The 21,281-nt window shown below is 53.0% G+C and overlaps 1 protein-coding gene across 1 annotated transcript in view; it reads left to right on the top strand.

Annotated features, from left to right (window-relative positions):
- PCDH1 (protocadherin 1) overlaps window positions 1-21,281 on the top strand; it is a 54,572-nt gene that overhangs the window by 14,800 nt on the left and 18,491 nt on the right. Inside the window, exon 2 of the mRNA XM_009649415.2 lies at window positions 4,912-5,131. Within this exon, the coding sequence (XP_009647710.2) occupies window positions 4,912-5,131 (220 nt within the window). The remainder of the gene's footprint in view (window positions 1-4,911; window positions 5,132-21,281) is intronic.

Here is a 21,281-nt window from a genome sequence, read left to right as displayed (position 1 = left end):
GGGGGAGGGAGTGTATAGCAATTAGTAGAAATGAGTAGTTATGGAGTGTAGAAAATTGACAAGGAAAGCCAAAAACATTGGGGGAAAATCAATTTTGACAAGCTAAACACCATAAGGAGTGCTTTAAAAAATGTGCGGGGAGGAGGTGGAACCCAGTAATTGTCATTTCCAAATGGAGGCTGCAAAATTGTTAATTATGTAGAAAAATGCAAAAGTATTCAATAAATAGTTGTAGTAATTTAGACTGAGACGTAACAGCGCAGGATGCAGTACCTGCCGATGCACTGGTAACCAGAGAGATTCGAAACATCCCCTCCTTGAAACAGGGATATTTGAAATAATCAAGTAAATTTGTGCCTTCAAAGGTCTGGAGCAGGAGCTCGCTGCTCCGGGGGTGGTACCGGAGCTGGCCACCCCAGGGTGGGCCAGGAGGGCAGCGATGCTGGGAGCCAGCGGGAATCGTGGTGGGGACGCTGCGTGCACCGCCCGCGGCCCTGCCAGCCCCAGGGAACAACTGCGGTAATAGCTGGGCAGGACGCTCCATGATGGAAATATGGCTGACGTCAGGCAACGCGGGTTGATGGGGAGGGACACCGGGCAGTGTCATTACGTGACGGGTCCAGCTCTTAAACCTTTCCTTAGGCATCCGCTCCCAGCCGCTGTGGGGAGCGGGATCTGCTCTGGGCATGCCTGTGGGTCTGACGCAGCAGAGCTGGTTTTAACCCCGCCGTGAGATTACAGCGCGCAGCCGATCAACGTGGAGTTTGGCGAAGACGCCGAGTTGATAATGCGTTAGGTTGTTGTTATGTTGAATGAACGCTACGCATTGCAATTAAAGCGTTGTTAGATAGAGGAGGATCTGGTTTATCAACAGCCTAGCGAAGAAGAGCAAGCAGTCGTTGGCTGGGAGTCCTCGTGGAAGGAGGTTCTCCTTGGAGGAGCTCTTCGGCAGCAGTACCGCGCCCGCTGCCATTCGACGTTGCAATCAATGATCTGGAAGTAAATATAAAATCACCGCTGATAAAATTTGCAGCTGACACGGAGATTGGTGGAGTGGGAGATCATGATGAGGATAGAGCAGTCATGCAGAGCAATCCAGATTGCTTGGTAAACTGGGCCCATTTAAACAAAGTGCATTTTAACACAGCCAAATGCAAAGCTGTACATGGAGAAACGGGGATTGCTGGTTTATATCCTGGAAAGCAGCGACTTCCAAATGGATTTAAGGGTCACACTGCATGAGTAGCTCAGCGTGAGCGCTCGCGGCGCTGCTGCCAAAGGGCCAATACAGTCCTTGGATGAAAAGACCTGAGAGGTAGGAGGAGAAACAAGGCTCTGCGGAAAGACCTGGTGAGATATCCCACCAGCAGTCCTGTGGGGATCCCCTCGGGCAAGGAATGGGGAAAAATGGGGGCAAGACAAGATGGGGGCCACGTGGCTGATTTGCTGGCTTGCAGGTTGAGACTTAAGGAGCCCAGTTTGTTTAACTTCTCAACGAAGAAGATTGAGGGGTGCCTTGATTGCGCTTGTACAAGCAACTTCTTGTGCAGAAAGCACTGCGTGCTGAAAGGCTCTTTAACCCTGCAGAGAAAGGTCAAACGAAACCCAATTTCTGTAAGTCAGTGCCAGACAAATAGATTCAGTGTTTTTCCGTGACTCCCAGAACAAGGCTCTCCGGGTGGAGAGCATCAGCCAGACACAAGCTACTATTATTTTTTTAAGTGCATGGGTCACAGCATGGTGGGGACCGCGCAGAGTGCGAGGGGGCCGCTGACCCCCGCCGGTGCCGTGCCGCTGCTCAGGGACGGCTGGAGGGGAGCGGGGTTGAGCATGGGTTGCCTTGCCTTGGCGAAGAGCCCTTTCGAGGGTGGCCAGGCAGGGTCTGACATTTAAAAGGCGGTGATTTTTAGGTAAAAGTGATGCTACTTGGAAGGAGACCCCTCAGGGGAGGGGTAGGAGCTGTCGCAGGCTGGGTTTCTGAGGCTGTTTGTTTGTATTATTGCCGGCACCCCAAGGAGCCCTGGTTGTTTGTCGGGGGTTTTAACAAGCGCCGAGTGAAAAGCAGAAGCTTCAAGCTAGGGATGAGCCACAGTGGCGGAGGAAAACCATTTCAGATGGACAGTTGGGGCGCAGGAGGAAGCTGTGGGACAGCTTTGCCCGGTGCGGTGGGCGGTGATGCCTTCAGTGAAGGCTTTTGCAGGCTTTATGCAGCAGCACAGCCTACAACGTGGGCTGGGAGAGGACCTCTGGAGGGTCTGCCTTGACCTCAGCTTCTCCAGAGCTGTGCACAATGACCTCCTGGGAGGTGCTGGCCTAGCCCTTCATGACGAGGATGGCATCTGCTGCTTTGGCAATCGATTGCGCTTGGCTAAACCCACCATAGTGGGTTTTTAGCCCGTAGCAGCTAACCTCGGTCTTCCCTGCTGCAGGTGAAGGCCATTCCTTCTCATCCATCCATGGTCAAAAGCAGCAGCTTTCTCTTTGCAGAAGGCTTTTACGGGCTTGAAGAGCGCTGCCTTTGCCACACTGAGCCTTCTCCTCCCCAAACCAGTTTCCTCGGTCTCTTTTACATCTTGCCCTGATTTCTAATGGCTGCCAGTCTCTGTTCCTCTCTGCTTAATTGGTGCACGTGTTCTTGAAAAGTGGTGCCCAGCCTGGCCACAGCTCTGCCTCTGAAGTCCTGCTTGAGCCCAGCAGAGCAGGTGGATCCCTGCCTGACTTGAAGACAAAACGCCTGTTTTCGGGTCCCAACATAGATGTGGTTTTTGGTGAGAGACTGACACCGTTGACGGCTGGTCAACCCATGATCTGTTGTAACCCCCAGTCCTTCAGCTGGCCTGCTGCTTGTGTGGAGATCCTTTTCCCCATGTGAGCAAATGTGATGGATATATTCCACGTCGGTCATCCAAGCTGTTGATGAAAATATGGGCTAGCAATGAACTCAGGACACAACCCATGAAAATACGGGCTAGCAATGGACTCGGGACACAACCCGGAGAATTTCATTTGCTGCATCATCCCAGCTGAAGGGCCTGTCTTCAGTAATTACTTTCTGAATATGATTTGCTAAATGCTTTGCATCCACCCTGCAGTGAATTGCACCATATATTAGACATTAGGAAAAATTTTTTCAGTGAAAGGGTTTTCAAGCACTGGAAGGGGCTGCCCAGGGAAGGGGTCAAGTCCCCATCCTGGGGGGGATTTAACAGCCGGGCAGACGCGGTGCTTGGGGCCAGGGTTTGGGGGTGGGATGGCAGGGTTAGGGGAATGGTTGGGCTGGGGGAGCTTAAAGGGCTTTTCCAACCCAAATGATTCTGTGGTTCTATATGCTAGGTACTGCATGCTGCACCTACACTATTTTCCTGCATTGCTTATGCGAATATCGTCTAAAATAGCGTCAAAAAACTTCCTAAAGTCAAGCTATAACATTTGCTGCTCCTCCTCCATCCACAAGGCCTGATGTCTTTTCAAAGGCAGAAGTTCAACAGCTTGACATGTTTGTTTGTGACAAACCTACAGTGGCTGTTACTCGTTTCCTTGTTATCTTGTAGGTACTTACAAAGAGTTCTTTCATCTGCTTCAGTATTTTTCCAGGAACTGAAATTAAGCTAACTGTTTTATAATTCTCCAGCTCTTCTTTTTTTTTCCCTCATCTTTAAAGACAGGCGCTATTTTAGCTCGTTTCCAGTCTTCTGGAAGCTCCCTGAGTCTCTACAAATTCTTTTAAAAATTATATAAAAAAAAAAAAAGCAAAAAAAAAAAAAAGCCCTAACAGCTCTGAAGTTACTTAAATCAGGTCTCTAAGTACCTGGGGTGAATTTAATCAGGTCCAACCAACCTAAAAGCAGCTAGCTCATCTAAATGCTCCCTGTGTGTTCCTTCCCTCCCTTGGTCTCAATTCCTTCTCCTTCCTCATTGGTGCTGGCTGGGTGGGACGCCTGATTGCTGCTCAGTTGTGGTAAAGACATCAGCGGAAAAAAAAAGGTATTCAGTCTAAATGGTGTGTTGGTTCCTCTCTCTCTCCTGATCGCCTCCAGATCCCCATCAAATAGCTCCTTTCTTGGGCTCCTTCCTACGGTGGTGGGTGATTTTTGTGTCTTTTTGGTGCTTGTGTTTTGTTCTCCACACTCATCAGCCTGCTCTTGCCCTGTGAACTGGTGCTCCCCTTTCCACTCCTGGGTAATCACAACAAAGCAGGATTTTATGGAAGGCTTTGGAGGAGGATAATGATGTAGCTTAAGGGCTGTTTGCAGGGAGCTCCTCCCAAGGATGAGGCAAAGCTGGCCAGAGGAAGCGTGAAGTAGGGTCTTTGAAATGTTTAACGAGCGGACAAAAGAAGCGACAGTGACCCTAGGTGGGGAAGCTCTCAGGATGAGAGATGGTGTCAGGCCAGAGGGGGATGATGTCAGCGAAGCTCTGCGCTGGGCAGTGATGCCATTAGAGAGGCGCTGGGGAGCGGCGGGCCCGTGGGTCTCTGAGAGCACCCAGAGTGCACGCAGGGTCTGAGTGCAAAGTGGAGACCCCAGATGAAGGGTGGGGGGCGATGACCCAGGGTGATGCTGCTAACGGGAGACCTTTCTGGAGCCTGCTTGTCATGGGAGAGGGCATCTGCCCAGGGTTGCCTCTGGGTGGGAGAGGAGGCTGGGGCACGAGCCATGGAGGGACCGGCTGGGTGAGGGGGGCTGAGGGACCATGCATAGTGTGCTCCCTGCATGGGGTGGTGTCTGATGGGGAGCTTTTGGCTGGGCACTGTCTGTCGGGCTGGCTGCGGGGGGCTGATGATGGACCCTGCTGGTGTTGGGAGCGCTGGGTGGGAGCACTCTGTCTCCTTTTATGGGTCAGGTTTGATGACCCCCCCTTTGCCTTCATCTGCAGGGTGGATGATGCAACAGCTTTTCTCTTCTCTTCCAGTTACCTCATCGCCGAGTGACATTCTCTGCAGCCAGCCAGGCTCAGGACCTGCAGGATCCCTCCCAGCACAGCTACTATGACAGTGGGCTGGAGGAGTCAGAGACCCCCAGCAGCAAATCGTCGTCGGGGCCCCGCATCGGGCCGCTAGCCCTGCCTGAGGATCACTATGAACGCACCACGCCCGACGGCAGCATCGGGGAGATGGAGCACCCTGAGAACGGTAGGCGCTCATGGCACATGTGCCTGCCCCCTCGGCGGGGACCCTGCGCCCGAAGCTCTTCATCCTCAGTGCTGCACCTCCCCTGGCACGGGCGGGAAGGGGCATGGAGCTCGGGTGGGACAGGCTTGCCGCGCTGAAGTCTGGTGGGGCGGGGAGGCTGGAGAAGAGGTGAGGCTGAAAGCATGAGAGCAGCAAGGACTTGGTGGGGAGGGGAGAGGTGGATGAGGGGGAGGAGGTCTGGGGGAGGCCAGGAGACGTGGGGGTGGGAAGAGCTGAGGAAGCAGATGGGTCTCCCGCAGGTGCCTGCCCCCGTGGCAGGGCAGGGGTGCAGGGGCAGTCGGGGCGTTGATGCAGCTCTCCATGCTATGGTGGGTGTCGGCGTGGGAGCTGCCCAGGGAGAGGAAGGGGGGGAGCAGGTTTAGTGTCACGGACTGGGGTGAGGAGAATCATAGAGTGGAGGATCAGAGGGCGTGATGGTGGCAAACCCGAGCGCGACATGTCCTGCCTTTGTTGGGGCCCTCCAGGCCATCTCCTACTCGGGTCCACCTTCAGCTGAGGACCCCACTAGTGGCGTCTGTGATCCCACCGCAGGAGAGCTGGCTTTCCCCCACCCTGGCGCAGCTTCAACCCCGGTTCTGCTCCTCATGCTGCCTCTGTGCTGCCTGCCTGACTACCCTCAACCAGCCCGCTCCCCAAGCTACCTTCTCTGGCCAGCTTAAGCTGCTTCCTCGGGCTTGGCTCTGGCTGTGCACATAACATCTACTTTCCCTGTACCTGCTGCCTTCTGTGCTCTTGTGCTGAGGGGAGGTTGCAGTGGAGCTGGCAAGTTCAAAGAAACCTCTGGGAGGGAAAAAGAGGAGGTGCAAAGGGTTCTGCTGAAGTCTCCTCCTACTTCTGGGAGCAACCTTGACTTTGGGACAGGTCTGTATGTGGTGTGAAATTGGCTGAGAGTGTGTTCAGCTGGTCTAGGGAGCAGCAAACCTGCTGGGTCCCCCTGTTAAGGAACACAAGGGGCCCAGGGTAATTCATGGCTTTGAAGGTCTAGTGGAACATTTCTCCCTTCTTCCCAGGTTCATTCCTGGAGTAATGCTGAAGTTTGCTATGCTGTGACCATTGAAGCAAGGCATGGTGGTGGTGCCGGGTTTGGCAGGGTTCCCAAAGCTCTTTGTTGCTCTTGCAATATGAGGCACCCTCCGGTCTCAGAGTGTTGTGCAGACCACTTTTATTCCCCAAAGTACCAGCCAGTCAACTGGGAAGAGCAGTGTGGAGAGGTTGTCTGGATGCTGGCGCAGGATGACAGTACTGGACTTCCCAAGTGCCCCTGAGAACCAGCCAGGGGCCTGCAAGGGAGGTTTGAAGGGCATGTGGGCAAGGAAATGCCACATGGCTGTGCTGAAGGATGCTATAGTGTGGCAGTGGTGGTGATGGGGCTGGAAGAGGAAAGTGTGGATCCCTGAAGGTCATAGGCAACCCAGAGACGATGAGGGAGGAGCAAGGCTAAAACTAGAAAGAGGAGAGAGAGGAGGAGCTGGAGGGTCTACAGCAGGAGACGGAGGACAGAGAGGGCTGCCTGTAGTCCCTGGGATGTTCCTTGTCTGCTTGATGGGGCCGAGCAGACCTGGGGAAGGCCAGGGGACACTGCCCGGATCAGTGGCTCTCAGCAGCAGAGCACCTGGGCATGGCTCCCTGCCCACAACATCACAAAACCCAACCTCTCCTATAAATTAGGCATCTCCCTCCCTTTGCACAAGAGACCCTATGCATGTTTACAGCCCAGGAGGACAGAAATCACCGCATGCCTTTCCACGCACCAATCCACGTGTGGCACAGGCATGTGCAGAGCCTCCCGGGGGATAACCGTAACCCCCTGGCTGGTCCTGGCTTGGCTCCCTTCACGTGGCAGCAGTTGGCAATCAGGCTCCGGTGCCTCCAGCAGCTGGCCTGACCTGGATAAACCCAGTTGAGCGCAGAGGCCGTGGCAGGCCAAGGCTGGGGAATCCACTGGCATTAACTCTAGTCGGTCCTGGTGCTCCGCAGATAATCTGGCAAATGAACTTGAGGGGCTGGGGTCAGGGTCGTGCTCCATTAAGCAGTCTATTAGGGGACCCTGGCACCAGGCTGGGTGATTTGGAGATGACAAGTTACCGGTCATGTTCATCAGGGTTGCATTTCCCATGGTCTGCCGGCCCATGACGTGGCACGTCAGACCTCTCTGTGGTGCAAACAAGAGGTCTCTGTCCTTCTTTGTCCAGAGAAGGGCCATGTCTTGCTTTTGCAAAGAGTCTCCAGTGATGTGGGACAGTCATGACCTTCTGGGGACTGTCTCGCCATGCCCTTGTCTTGGCTTCTGTAGCTGCTCAAGCAGCACCAGCCCCTCAAAGAGACCAGATCTTGGGTTTTTTCGTGAAGCTGGGAAGACTAAGCTTTCTTGACCTTATATTAAACCGAAGAGACTAATTGGATCCCACACACCCTATCTCGCGGCACGAGCACAAGACTGACACGACTGTGCATTTTCTAGGCTTTCATCTGGTTATAAATATCCAACATAACAGGGCTTCCATTGCTTTCTCCAGGAGATTATCCCCGCAGCCGAACCAATCTGATAAGCAAGTATGCAAGGCTATTTATAGCTTTTCAACTGGAAGACAGATCCATGCCTTTTCTTTGTAGATGGTTCTTCACTTGATTAACACACATATCAGTGTCCTCCTTTTTTGGACACCTTTTACTGTGCAGACTGCAGTAAAATGCTGTATTGCAGGGGCTGAGCCGGGTCCTTTTCAGGAGGAATTACGATGTTTCTGATGAAGAGTTCTCCAGTGTCTTGGCACTGATGTGCCAGCTCCTCAGGCATTTGTCATCCCTGGTATTTTACCTCGCTGCCCACTGTTTCCTCCCCAACATTTTGCCGTGCTGTTACCCACTTCTGTGGGGTACGTTGAGCTGGGAACTGAGCTGAGTCTCCCACTTGGCCACCCGTTGCTTTCGCTGAAGACATCTGCTCCCCCTGTATCACAGATTTGCTTTAGTTGGAAGGAGCCTGGGAGTGATTCTGCTCTGCAGAGGATCTGCCCTGCCATAATGCATGCAGAGCTTGGATTAGGAAAGTGCCAGTCTCTCTCCATTGACGATGGAGAGACTTTAGTAAATTTAGCATTTTAAATACGTGCAATTTAGGAAACGTGACATGAAGGCTGTTTTGCTCCATCCCCGTGTGGTACGAAGGTACCTGAGATGACAATATATTGGATGAAGTCTTTCTGAATTGCGTTCTTCAGCCCGCGGAACGGGGGCAAATGTTTAATCTGTTTTATCCCCATTATTTAAAGTGGGGACCCCATGCCATTTTTAATGCATGCCGTTACAACCCCGCACTGAATATGTAATTAACAGTCATCTCATGAGCTTTTGCAATGCACTTAGTGCAGCAGTATCTGTACTTCACAGATGTTAATGAGTTTATCCTCGCAGCTCCCCTTCCAGGGGAGAAATTCCACCCTAGGTGGGGAATGAAAGAGAAAATGATAATCTGCGTTTCTGAGCCGTCTGCCGGCTTTGGGTGAGCCCCCTGGATGAGCTGGCAGCTCCTCCGTCCGCTCTTTTCGGGAGGTCAGAGCCACCGCAGGATCCTGGCGGTCCCCAGGGGTGAGGCGGGTCTCCAGCGGCTCTTGGGCAGCGACGCTGAGGCTGCGTCGGCCACCTCCAACCGCGCTGCTGACGTAGGAGGTGCGGGCAGCGCGGCCTTGGGGCGTCGTGGCAGAGCTAGATGTAAAACCCTCTCGCCTGGTTCATAGCCGTAGGCTTTTCTGACAAGACCAGCCTTTTTTTTCATGGTCTCCTACCTCCTGCGTGCACCTCAGCACAGCTTGACCAAATGAATTGAGATACCGTTTCCAGGGTTTGACTGCTGGACTTAATAAAACCCCTTTCAGTCTGGATTTTGCTTTGCTTTGAGAGAGGGTGGTAGATTGATGCCTTGTAAAGCCAGCAGGAGCAGCTTGTCTGACTCCCGCATAACGCAGGCCATAAAATTTCACCCTGCGATTTCTGCATCTCGCCACGGCTGAGCGGGAGCGCTCCTTGGGAAAGATCCCATTTTGATAGCAGACTGCAAGTGGTGGCGAGCGTGCGAGACCCCTGGGGAGCCCTTCCAGCGACAGATCCTCTCTGCCCCCAGTTTCACAAGCCTACGCTGAGATTCTGCTTGGGCTGCTCCCGCTCCCATTTCTTCCCGTTGAACCTTACGTTTTTAGAGGAGGCCTCACTTCATGCGTGCTTGTGGATCACAGGCAAGCAAGTCAACATTTAAAGTTCTCTTTGAGGTATTCAAAAACTGAGTCAAGTCCCTTACCATGAGCAGCGCCAAGGCAAGGCATTTTGGCAGCTGGGTCTCTCTTCCTTTCCTCCCCCACTTCCTTGGGCTCCTCCCAGCCATTGCCATCTGCTCATGATGGCACCACAGACCTGCAGCCCCATTCCTGGGCAGCAGCAACATCTGGCACATCTCGGATGTATGTGCTGTTTTTTGGCAACCCTTGCAAAGGCAGCCTGGGGAGACTTTTTTCTCCTCCTGCTCCCCTTTGCTACGCTTCCGATGATGATAGTTCAAGTCTCCCATTCCTTCATCTCATTTCTACTCCGCACGATCACCAATTTGCCAGCAACCTTTTCAGCGGCGTGGATGGTAGCCCGCAGCTCTCCAGCAGCACTCGGTGGCATCCATGGCAGCACCAGGCACGGGGGGGGATGTGACCACTAGCGTTTGCCTCCACCGTCTCACAACGGGCATCTGCGTCCATTGCCTGCAAACGGAGTTGCTTTGGGCTAGTGCCCGGCTGTGCCTGCACCCTGCGATATCACGGCACCTTGAGAAGGCAGCTGGCTCAGAAGAGGGTTCCCCGGCCAAGGGTCCCTTCTCACCGCTCACGGTGATGAGATGGATTCGCAGCGCTGGGTGGCCACTACCGCCTGTCTTCTGCTTAGTGTCAGTCCGGCCACAAGCTTCTCTTTAAGATTCTCACTGCTATTGTTCAGTTCCTTCCAGACAGAAGATGGGACAAAAAAAATACGTTCTGCCTCCTCCTCTGGCAGAGTGTAGTCTCTAGATCTTAAAACCTATTCTTCTTCTTTTGTGTTATCTTTAAATGGCCTTTTGTCTTGCAGAAAGTGTTCCAGCACATGCTCACTCTGTGAATTTTTATTTTTTTTTTTCCCCAAACGTACCCTGCAGCATTTTTGCCTCATTACAGAGCGCTGAGGAATGCTTTTGCCTGGGCTCCCGCCTGGGGTGAGGGGTTTGAGCTAGTCCTGTGCCGATGGCCAAGCGCCAGTCAGCCCAGGTGGGGTGTCTGGTGCAGAGACCTGCTCTGTCCCTCAAAGATCTCGTACCTTGTGGGAGCAAACTGAGGGCATGGTGTAGGGGCGGGGGGATGCTGCTGTCTGCGGAATACAGCAGGGTGGTCTCCGTGCACCCGTCGTCCCCGTGGCTGAGCGAGAACCTGCAGGTCACACACCTGACCAGCTGAGGACATTGGCTTGGGTCTGACTGGTGCTTGGACTCCTCTCTAGCTGAGACACGGTGGGGTTTTTTTTAAACTGATCTGCAGCACTTTCCCTCTTAACACTGACTGTTGACATCAGGGCTGGAATTACTGTGGCTGTTCCGTCGTTAGCAGTAGTTTCCAAGTCCTGCTCTTGTTTAGGGTCTGCGTACCCTCTGTGACCATCTTCTGCATCTCATCTTCTTCTACAAATTATGGCTGGGCTCCTTCAGCTGTACGGGCACCTGCATTTCTTCATAAGAAGTCATGAGCTTCTCTGCTTTCTTCACCTAATGTTGGTTCATCCCCAGTGACAGCTTCTGATTTTCCTAATCACTCCTGAAGAGAGATGTGGGAAAAGATTCTTATCACAAGAGACAGCATCCGACAGATTGCAAACGGTCATGGGTTACACCATCTTGGTTTCAACACGACATTTCTGTCGGAGCTGTAATTTCAGACTTGTTCTCACCCTATTTCTGCTTTTCCGTATTTTCGAGCACCCGCATCTGGGTAAACTCCCTCTTACGAAAGAGCCGTTCAGGTCAGAGCGGTTGTGCCATGCCACATCAACCACGTCACCTTCCTTAATCGTACCCAGGATCCCAGGCTAAACAGGGTGCAACTGTTTTTTCTTCCCTGGACTAACAAGTGCATTACTACTAGCTACAGAGAACGCCTTTAATCCTCTCAAGACCTTCTAAGAAGGATGCTACTTGCTTCAGAGGTTGTCCAAAATAGCTTTAATAATTTATTTGACAGTCTCTTTCTTGTCTCATAGGATTACGTGGTAGCGCACACGTAAGATTGTCCTCAAGTTCTCCAAAGATCCTTGGCAGATCCCGGACATCTCTAGAGGAGTTATTTGAAGGAACCAAATTTCCCTGGTGGTTTCTGATGACTTTTTTCACCCTTTCTGTCCCTGAACTGTGCCTGCATTACGTGATTATGAAAAATCTAGGCAGGACAGTCGTTCTGAGGCAATGCTCGAGAGACAAAAAGCTTCATAGTTCAGTAGGAAGGTTCTGTAGAATGTATAGGTCCCTATGGCTGTATGAGTGCCTCCTGCATTTGTGATTGCTTTTATTGCTTTTTCTGCTATTCTTGCAACCCTGGGCTGGGCTGTGACATCTTCCATTCCCTCTTGCTGTCTGGGGCAAGATGATGGAAATCAATGAATGTCATCTCCCTTCTTTTATGTCCTTCACATTTGTCCTGCTCTATACCTACTGGATGGAGAAAATCCTGTCATTTTTTTTCTTAACCTTTATTCTTTCTTCCATTTGGAAGCCTTCCCCAGCATGATCCTCTCCTTCTGCTATTGTGAGGGCACATCTCAGGGAGGTGACCCTGCTCTAAACTTGCTGATTTACCGGGCAATGCTGCAGAGACTACAGGCCTGGAGAACATGCTGGGAGCAAGCCCCAGACTCACCTTGCTTTTTGGAGCCACTCTTCCCTGTCTACTAGGCTTGGTCAGCTCCATGGCAAACTTGGAGACTTTTCTTATAGGAACCAACTGCATAACAGGCAGGGGCACATACTTTTTATCTAAGGAATAGAAATGAGCTTATGGAGGGAAGATGACTTCTGCTGTCCCAGGGAAAGGAGGGTTTCCCAGTCTCCCAGACCAGGGGGACCAAGTGAGGTCATGTTCCTCCTCCAGTCCAGGGCAGGAACACTTCCCACCACCACTTCATCTCAGCATTCCTGGGGCTGGCTGGTAGCTCTCCCCTGGCAGGACATGCACTCCTGCAGCCCTAGTGACATTAAAACGGGGACCTCTTCACCTTCACAAGGTGGCTGCAAGGTGAGGTACAGGTTACAGCCGCTCAGTCTGCACAGGACTCTGGCTTTCTGCTTTTGCCTGGTGATGGTTGCAAATGCCCATGCAAATGCCCATGCAAATGCCCATGCAAATGCCCATGCAAACGGTCATGCGAATGGTTATGCATGGCTAGTCTTATCTGGAGCAAATCTAAAGAGCCTTTCTTTGGCATAAAGTCTGTTCTCCACAGAGTAGTTTATGTCACCCTCAAGCTATTCATCCAAAGTTCGTTAAGCTGTTACAGGAAGAAACTTCCAGAATTAGATCTGCCGCGGGAACAAGAGGGTGGGCCCCTTCATTTGCACCATGTTGCTCTCCAGAGAGGACGTTTCCTCAGGCTGGATGGAGCTCCTTCAGACTCTTCTTTGCTGTTTTCTAGAACATTTTAAAAATAGGCATTTGAACAGGGCTTGAGACCCGGTGGCCTGCCTTTGGACGGGTGCTCTGGAGCAATCGCAGATGGTCCATGTGATCTCCGTGGGGGAGAGCCAGCAGCTGAGTTGGGAGCGTTCCTGTTGATGAAGCTGTTGGGCACAGCCGGCACCCCGTGGGTTTTGTTAGCAAGAGCGCCAAAACAGGCAGCACCCCTCCGCCTCGCCTCGCTCATCCCCGTCCCTGTGCCATGGCGTCTGTCATGCCAGCACAGCTCTTTGTCCGGCCGCATGGTGAACTAGGTCGGGGAGCTGATCAGGCTGAAGTCTTGCCGGGTCCTTTTTTTTTTTTTTGGCGGTATAGCTCTCCAGTCAGAGCGGTTTCCCTAGGCTGACTGCTCCGTGGCTCCACAAAGAGCTGCACTTGCAGAAAGCAGGGATTTTGCGGAAGGGCAGCGAGCGGCCCGAGGAGGTCGGCGTTCATGTTTAGAGTATGTCTAAACCAGAAATGGCAACCAAGTGTAAAAGCGATAGACAACTCGGATCCCTCAGCAGTCCCAGACGATTTGTTGTTTTCAAAGACCTGCTTCCTTAGAAAGCTCCTTTTGAAGTCGTTTGACGAGCCGTTTCCAGCTCCCGTGTGATCTACCTCAGATATTTCCCCTTTATCTGCCTTGGAATGTCTCTATAAACCGTCCTGCTTGGCAGCACCTCTCCCCATGTAAAGGGACCTGCATTAGTGTGGGATTTAAGCTTAATGCTAGGGAAGCTTATGGAGCCTCCCATTTGAGCTTCCTGAGGACTTCACACCGCATTTCCTTCCTCATAAAAATAACGTGTGCTGGAGTCTGAAGGATCGGTCAGGTGTAGATCCCTCAGGTGCAAAATCCCTCTCGTAGGCATGAGATAGAGGATAAGGGATTCATTCCTGTCCCCGGTGAAATCAATGTGAGCTTTGCTGTTGAGACAGGTCAAATGTCAGTCTCAGTTCTTCGCTCTTCCTCGGGATTTTATGCTTTGTGCTCTCGCTATCAATGAATCTCTCTTCCTGTCTCCTTCCCACAAGCTCTCATCCATCCTGATTTGAAGTCACCTCCATTAAGTGGTTGTAACGCTAGTTCTTTGCTTTACTTGCGGAGAGGACAGTCCATAAATCTCACATTAGTCATGGCATCTGGCGTGCGATCCCAAGGATAGGCTGCTTTGACTCAGAGGTTATCTAACCGTATCAGCCCCCGTGTTTGCCTTGCCTTTCAGAGAGCCGAGCTTCCCCTGCAGGAGCCAGGGCTCATTTCATGTGAGCTGATGCAACCATGCAGTCTGCTCGAGGCCAGCGCCAACGCAGCGGCGGCTTAGGGAAGCCACATGGTGGTCAATTCCTTCTTCCCTGGGCAGGGTGGTTGGACCTGGGCTCCCTTTCCAACACCTCAGCCTTCTCTCTGATCTAAGCAGGGCCAGAAGCTTTCAACAAGCAGAAATCATAGTATGATAGAATGTTTGGGGTTGGAAGGGACCCCTAGAGGTCACCCAGCCCAACCCCTCTGCAGTCAGCAGGGACACCTTTAACCACATCAGGTTGCTTACAGCCCCATCCAACCTGGCCTGGAATGTTCCCAGGGATGGGGCCTCCACCCCCTCTCTGGGCAACCCCTGCCAGTGTTTCACTACCCCACACTATGGGGGAGGCTTATGTGCTTTGTGGCTGGTGGGCCCCATTTTCCCAGGCAGGCACATCCAGACAGGTTTTAGAGGTGTGCAGGGGGAAGTTGTCCATGATTGCTGTTACTGGAGACCACAGAGGGATGGAGAAGGGGCTGTGCCTTTGCATTGGGTACAAGGCTTCCTAGATAATCTCTGTGATGGGCTTCAGCCTTGCTCCTCATGGGAAAGGAGGGCTGCACCCCACTGAATGGGACTGCCCAGGGTCTGATGGGTCACGGGTGCTCCTTCCGCTGCCGTATTGCTGAAAACAAAGAGCCTGATCTTGTTCTTGGGCTTTGAGGCCAGCTGCCCTAGCACAGCTCGTGTCTACCAGGCTAAACTCTTCCAGCCCATGCCGCTTCATCCATCCTGTCCATCAGGAAGGGTTTCCCCCCCAGTCCTCACCCCCAAACTGTCCCAGGGCTCTCGTCTGGCAGAGAGCGGCTCTGGACCAGGCGAAAGCGGGCTAACCTCCAAATGAGATGGACGATGAGGACAGTGCTCCTGATGGGTCTTAGATGCTTAGATTTACACTCCCTTACTCCAGCATAAGACTGGTGTTACTGGGTTTAGCTTCTTTCACTTTTAAGATCACGTAGGGTAGACTGGCAGAAATGCTGGGAGTCGGGAATAAATCCTCTCAGACGGCCCATGTGTGAGAGGATGCGTGCCCCTGTTTTAGTCCATCGGTGTTCCTATACTTAGATATAAATGGTGAAACGTTCTTACATGGGTGGCCATAAACCATCCGGACAAGAAACACTGGGAGAGGCCGGGGAAGGGATGCGGCGGTGAAGAGCAGGATGCTGGAGTACCTGGGCACACGTTCCCGAAGGCAGCAGTCCTCAGTCAGTTATATGCCTGTGTCTGCCTTAAAACGACCTTGCCTGGCGGTGAAAAACCGAGGAGGCAGCGAGCGGAAGGAGGAGAGGGTTGGGGTATGGTCTTTGTTCGGGGATGTGTCAGAACAGCGTGTTGTGTTGGTTTATGGCTGCCGAGGAAGGAGAAGATGGAGTAGGGAATGTAAAATGACAGAGAGGGAGTAGATGTGATATTTGCCTGATATATTTTGCTGGTAATTAGTATAATGCCAATTAGACGTAAGTAATTTTTTTCTTTCTTCTTCAGCTGTATAAGTTATTGCTTGAGAATATGCCAACTAAAACCGAGGTATTAAACTTTGAGGGATATGTAGATCTCAGTTCCTTGAGGATCTCTAGATGAAATTACCCAGACAACAGGGATCTTGACAAAAGCAAGACTTATGATATTGAGAAAGAAAATGAATAAAAGCAAAAGAAATTGCGTATTCCATGTCTCGCGTCTCGCTGCTTATTAGCCACACAGGAAGGGACACCCGCAGAGATGCAGATAAATCAGTGAGAGAAGGCAAATATCTGGCTTCCCTTGCTTCGATGCTATTGCTCACCCTATCAATCACCCCTCAGCAGGCAGATCCCGAGCCCTTCCCGAGGGCCAGGCAGTTCCCCGCTGCAGGTAAACCCTGCTGCCCACGCACGTTTTATTTTTCATTCTCCAAGCCCTGTTTTCTCTCTTCGCTAACCCCTGTCGTAAGGCACAAGACTTGCGTTGTTTTGCCTCTTGGTCCCTCGGGGCATAAACCTCCTTAATGATGATTAATGGCTTCCTTCAAAGGGTCAATTGCTGATCCTAGACCGCTCAAATCACAGATCCCTTTGAGCTCTCGACCTGTCCAGTTCTGGGCTGCTCTTTCAAAGAGGTTCACGGCTGCTTTGCTCCACGCCACACGCGTATCTCCTGTTGCCATGGACTGCGCACAAGGAGCAGACCCGCTATTGAAAAAGAAGCTGTAAAAATTACACCCTTTGGGCTGATCCTGGACGTTTTCCTACATCTCTGTTGGACCGTGAAATCAAAACCTCCTCACGATCATCCTGCTCTTCCCTTGCACCGTGCTGAGCTGGCAAATCCCCTTTGCCCATCTGCCCCTAACGCAAGGCCATGATGCAGCCCCGTTGTCCTGCCGGGGTGTTAGGCAGCAGGTTTAATCCTCGCTCCTTCTTTTAAAGCATGTTTTATTCATCCTGTGCCTTTAGGACTGCCTCCGGCAGGTCTCCCTCGGGTGCTGCAAACTTTATTGCATCTAACCTCCAGCAGTCTGTAAACTGCAGCACCCAGGGGTAGCTGGAGGTTGATATTCCCTATCGGAAGCGATTATCCTCCTTTTTCCCCACTCTCCCGCAAGAGCACCTTCCTACCATCCTAAGAACAAACATAGGGCAGAGCAATATGCATCAGGATCCAGGTTGGGTTTTTTTGTCCTGGGTCTTCCCAAACAAACCATAACCAGCCTGCCCTGTTCCTCAACCCCTCCATCGGAAGCAGCACACCGGTGCCCCCCTGCTTGCTCAGAGCTGCACCTTTAGCAAGCGCCATCGGCGTTGGTGCCTCCTCTTTGTACATGAGGAGGTGGCCTCTCCCCGGCCGTGGCCACCAGCACTGCAAATCCTTCCAGTGCCTCGAGGGGGAATGATGCCAGCAAGATGGCAAGCGGCTCAATTCAGAAATGTTAACCACCTGGGTTGATTTCTTGGCACGTATTTTGGCTGCACCACGGGAGGATTTGACCAGTGCATATGCTGCTTCTGCCATGTGCCAGCCGCAAAATCTCTCCCCATTCAGCTCCCACCGCAGGTTTTCAACCTCTGAGTCCGTGGGTGTTTGAGGCACCAACACTGTGCATTTTTGGCTGGGTTTGTGGCGTGTGTCTTCACAGCAGAGAAATGGGCTGGGTAGTTCAGAGGGTCAGGCTCTCCTGCATGGGCTGATCCTGGTCTTCGAGCAATCATAGAATCAGAGAATGTTTTGGGTTGGAAGGGACCCCTAGAGGTCATCTAGTCCAAGCCAATCAGCAGTCAGGCACCCCCATTTGGTGTCGGGTCATTCCTCCAAATTTTCATGGCCATGCCCGTGGTCTAACGCTCACAGAGCTGCTGTGGGTTGGATTTCAGGTGCATTTGGTTCTCCGCGGGTGGTATCCGGGTCTATGCGTGCATCCTCCATCGGCAGACAGACGTTTCCTCCTTGGGGCAGCCCAAGAGCATCAACCCCAGATTTAGTGCCCGTTCCCCGTTCCTTCAAATATCCACCACAAATTCTGGCAAGGATCTGGCCTCTTCCTCCTCACTGCATTACGGTTCAGGCAACCGGCACGTTTCTACAGTCAGAGCAGACTGCAAAAAAGCTGAAATGACAGCTGAATGTGCTCGCTTTGCTCTTGAGCAGCCCAGGGAAGATCTGGGGAAAGAAAACAAAGCGTATGCATGCAAATCCATCCTGCCATTTCCTCTCCCAGTTTCCTTGGGGTTTGGCTTGACTCTCTTCCAAGGGCTCTTCCGTCTCCTGTGCTCTGCTTTTCTCCGAGTGGTCTTCGTTTTCTTTGTTTCCAGGTCCCCTTGTTGAGGCGAGCCCTTTTCATGAAGTTGTGGTTTCTTTTGTTGGTTGAACACCTATGTGACTTCAAAGGCCTCGAACAGCGCCGGGCCGTGTGGCTACTGGCCCCCCTGCAAGAATAATTTCCCCCGAGTCATTGTCCTGCTAGGGAACGATTATTAAATTGTTGATGGAACTTAACAATGGTTTTGTTCAAAGGCAGACATGCGTGCGCCAGTTCTTTTCTCCTTGACACAAGAGCTTTAATACAAGTGTGCAATGAAAGGCAGCCACCAAGGAGCAAACCCAGAGAGCGCTCATAAAACCAGAGCCATATTCCGAAGTCCCCGCGCACGTGAACTGGCGCACCTTGCAATGCGCTCCTGGGCTGTGCGTGGGGTGACCCGCTCGCTCCCTCCCACCCAAGCCCCTAGGTGAGGTGAGACAGCTGGTCTTGCTGGAAATTAATTTTAAAAAAATTAAAATATCATGCGTTAATTCTTGCTCGTCTGACTAGGAGACTCAGGGGATGGAGGAGCTAGCAAGGTGAGCAGTGCTGGGGGAGGACCAGGTTGGATGGGGCTTCAAGACCAGGTTGGACGGGGCTCTGAGCAACCTGATCTAGTTAGTGGTGTCCCTGCTCACTGCGGGGGGGTTGGACTAGATGACCTCTAGGGGTCCCTTCCAACCCAAAACATTCCATGATTCTATGATTCTATGACCTCCCTTTGCAGGAGCAGCAGAAGGATGGTGCGGTGTTGGTGTAAGGCTGAAGCAATTGCTCTGTTCCTCCTGCTCGGAGCGCGCCAGGCACACACATACATCTCCCAGCCAGCCTGCGCCTCTAGAGCAGCTTCTGGAACCTGCAACGAGGATCATTATAAAGACTGCGCAGCCTCAGGCTGCTTGACATTTTCTATTATACAGACTTATTTTCGATTGCTTATCACTTGAGCAGATTTCCAACACTAAAGCTTAAATTTTCCATGCTGGGTTTCCCTCAGGTTGATTTCTATTTCTTTTTTTCTTAAGTTTGAGCAGAGGTGTTCCAGCTGGTTTTTGAGAACAAGACATGCTGTCTCAGCCCTGCTAACAAACTGGTTATAAGAATTTCTTTTCAAGACCCATTAGCTTAACCATGCTTCGGAGGAGAGGTGTGGAATTTGGCATGGGAGCTGTCAGCATCGGCTGGGGGGTTGTTTGCCCCCCAGATGGCTGAGTCTCTCATTGCATGCATGCCAGCACGCATCCCTGCATTGCTGCGCCCACACATCATTGTGTGCTCTTCAAACAACGGCATTTCTCAGGGCTTAGGCATCCTTGCCCTCCCTCAGAGAGCCAGTGCAGGAGCTTGCTGCCGTTGCTGTTGCCTGATGGACATCCCTCTTGTTGCCTGATGGCATCCCTCCTGTTTCCTGGTGGCCATCCCTCCTGTTGCCTGATGGCCATCCCTCTTGTTGCCTGATGGCCAACCCTCCTGTTGCCTGATGGCCATCCCTCTTGTTGCCTGATGGCATCCCTCCTGTTTCCTGGTGGCCATCCCTCTTGTTGCCTGATGGCCAACCCTCCTGTTGCCTGATGGCCAACTCTCCTGTTTCCTGATGGCATCTCTCCTGGACATGCCCCTTTCCCAGTACTCTGGGGGTCCCCAGTTTTCTCTGGGGCGCTGGCTACTGCATGGCATGGGTTGTTCCTTGTCTGTGGGAGGACTGAGCGTGGCTTGCTCTGCCTCCAGGGCGTGTGGCATACGTGGGCTCTGGTGTCAGGGTGCATCTGAGCGTGCCTTGCTAGGAGAGCTGCTCTGGGGCAGGGTGGGGGGGCCCAGGGTCCTGTTCCTGCTGGGAGATGGAGCTAGCCCGTGGGGCCTGCCAGCCTGCCTGCAGAGCTGCCATCGCCTGGTCCATCCAGGGGGAGAGGACCCTGCGTCCCCCCACCCACAGCACCGTGGTTGGCAGACTTAGCAGTGGGGTTGGGGCTCAGTCCCTCGCTGCCCTCCCGGTCCCCAGGCTGCCAGCGCAAAGGGATTCTTTCTTTATCTTCTTTTCCCTTTTATTTTCCTTCCCGGGGCATGTTCCCTGTCCTTCTGCTGCTGCTTCTTCCCTGGCAGAGGCTGCCTCAAGCTCCAGTGCCCTCCCTGATTAGCTGCTGCCAGGAAGGGAAGCACGACTGCAGCTTTAATTAAATGATAAGGGCAGAGCCCCGGAAGTGGGGAGATAAGTGCAGCGGTGTCTGCCACCACACTTGCCCAGGCTCTTTCTAATTAGCTTTGAGAAGCTCTAGGGAGGAAGCTTAACCCTTGGAGGGAGGCTGGCTGGAGCGCTGGGCTGCAGCCGACGGAGGGTGCCGAGGTTGGCCCCAGGGGTGGGGGGCTGCAGTTCACCTGGAAGCCTTGTGTGGGATGTGGGCTGGAGGGGACCCCTCCAGCTGCTCCCCCCCGCCAGGGGCTGGGTCAGGGAGGATTAGACCCCTGCCTTTCACAGGCGAAGGCACAAGGTAAAGCTCAAGGATTAGCCGCTCAGGTTCCTGCTGTAAGAAGCATTTGCTGCTTTAACACATCCTATTCCTGGCATCTGGGTGGCCTGGGGCGCGTGGGTTGCTGCGCTTGCCCCTCCCTTTCCCCCCCCGCTGCTTTTGGGTGCAAGCGGAGGAGCGTCCCCAGCCCCTGGGCCAGTGGTTGGGGCACAATTCTGCAGGAGCCATGGGACAGGTCCCTAGTCCCCCTCCAGAAGCCACAATGTGTCTCGGTGATGCTCTGAGAGGGGAGGAGGATCGTGAATGTCAGCAATGCATAATAACATGGGTCAGGAGCTCCCCAGGACCTGGTGCCACAAGGGCCACAAGCCCAGCTCTCCTGCCATTCACCCCGACCCTGGCTGGAGAGGGCATTGCACCGGAGGGCTGGGCGAGGGCACCTCGGCTGTAGGCACCCCGAGGTGAGGTCACCAGCCTCGCTGGCATGGGTGGCACTGCTCCTGGCCCTGGTGGCCTGGCCCCTTCTGGGCAACCCCTCCCATCGGCCGGCAACACGTGCCAGTACCCGGGGCATGCCAGGACATGGGCATGCCAGGAGGCTCTGGGCCATGCATCCATGTGTCCGTGCATCCATGTGTCCATGCATCCATGTGTCTGTGCCTCCATGTGTCCCCAGGGAGCCCCTGGCTGGACAGGGGGACAGGTCAGCCCCACAGACCCAGGCTGGGACCCCCACCGGGAGGGTGTGGGAGGAATCCTATGCAGGGAGGCATGGCAAGGTGGGAATGCGGAAGGAGCAATCGTGTGGGTATTTGGGCAGCA

The sequence above is a fragment of the Egretta garzetta genome, unplaced genomic scaffold (genome assembly GCF_000687185.1).
Source record: "Egretta garzetta isolate BGI_Z169 unplaced genomic scaffold, ASM68718v1 scaffold60, whole genome shotgun sequence".
Taxonomy (NCBI): Eukaryota; Metazoa; Chordata; class Aves; order Pelecaniformes; family Ardeidae; genus Egretta; species Egretta garzetta.
The sequence above is the reverse complement of the archived record's forward strand: the minus strand, read 5'-3'. Positions and strand labels throughout refer to the sequence as shown.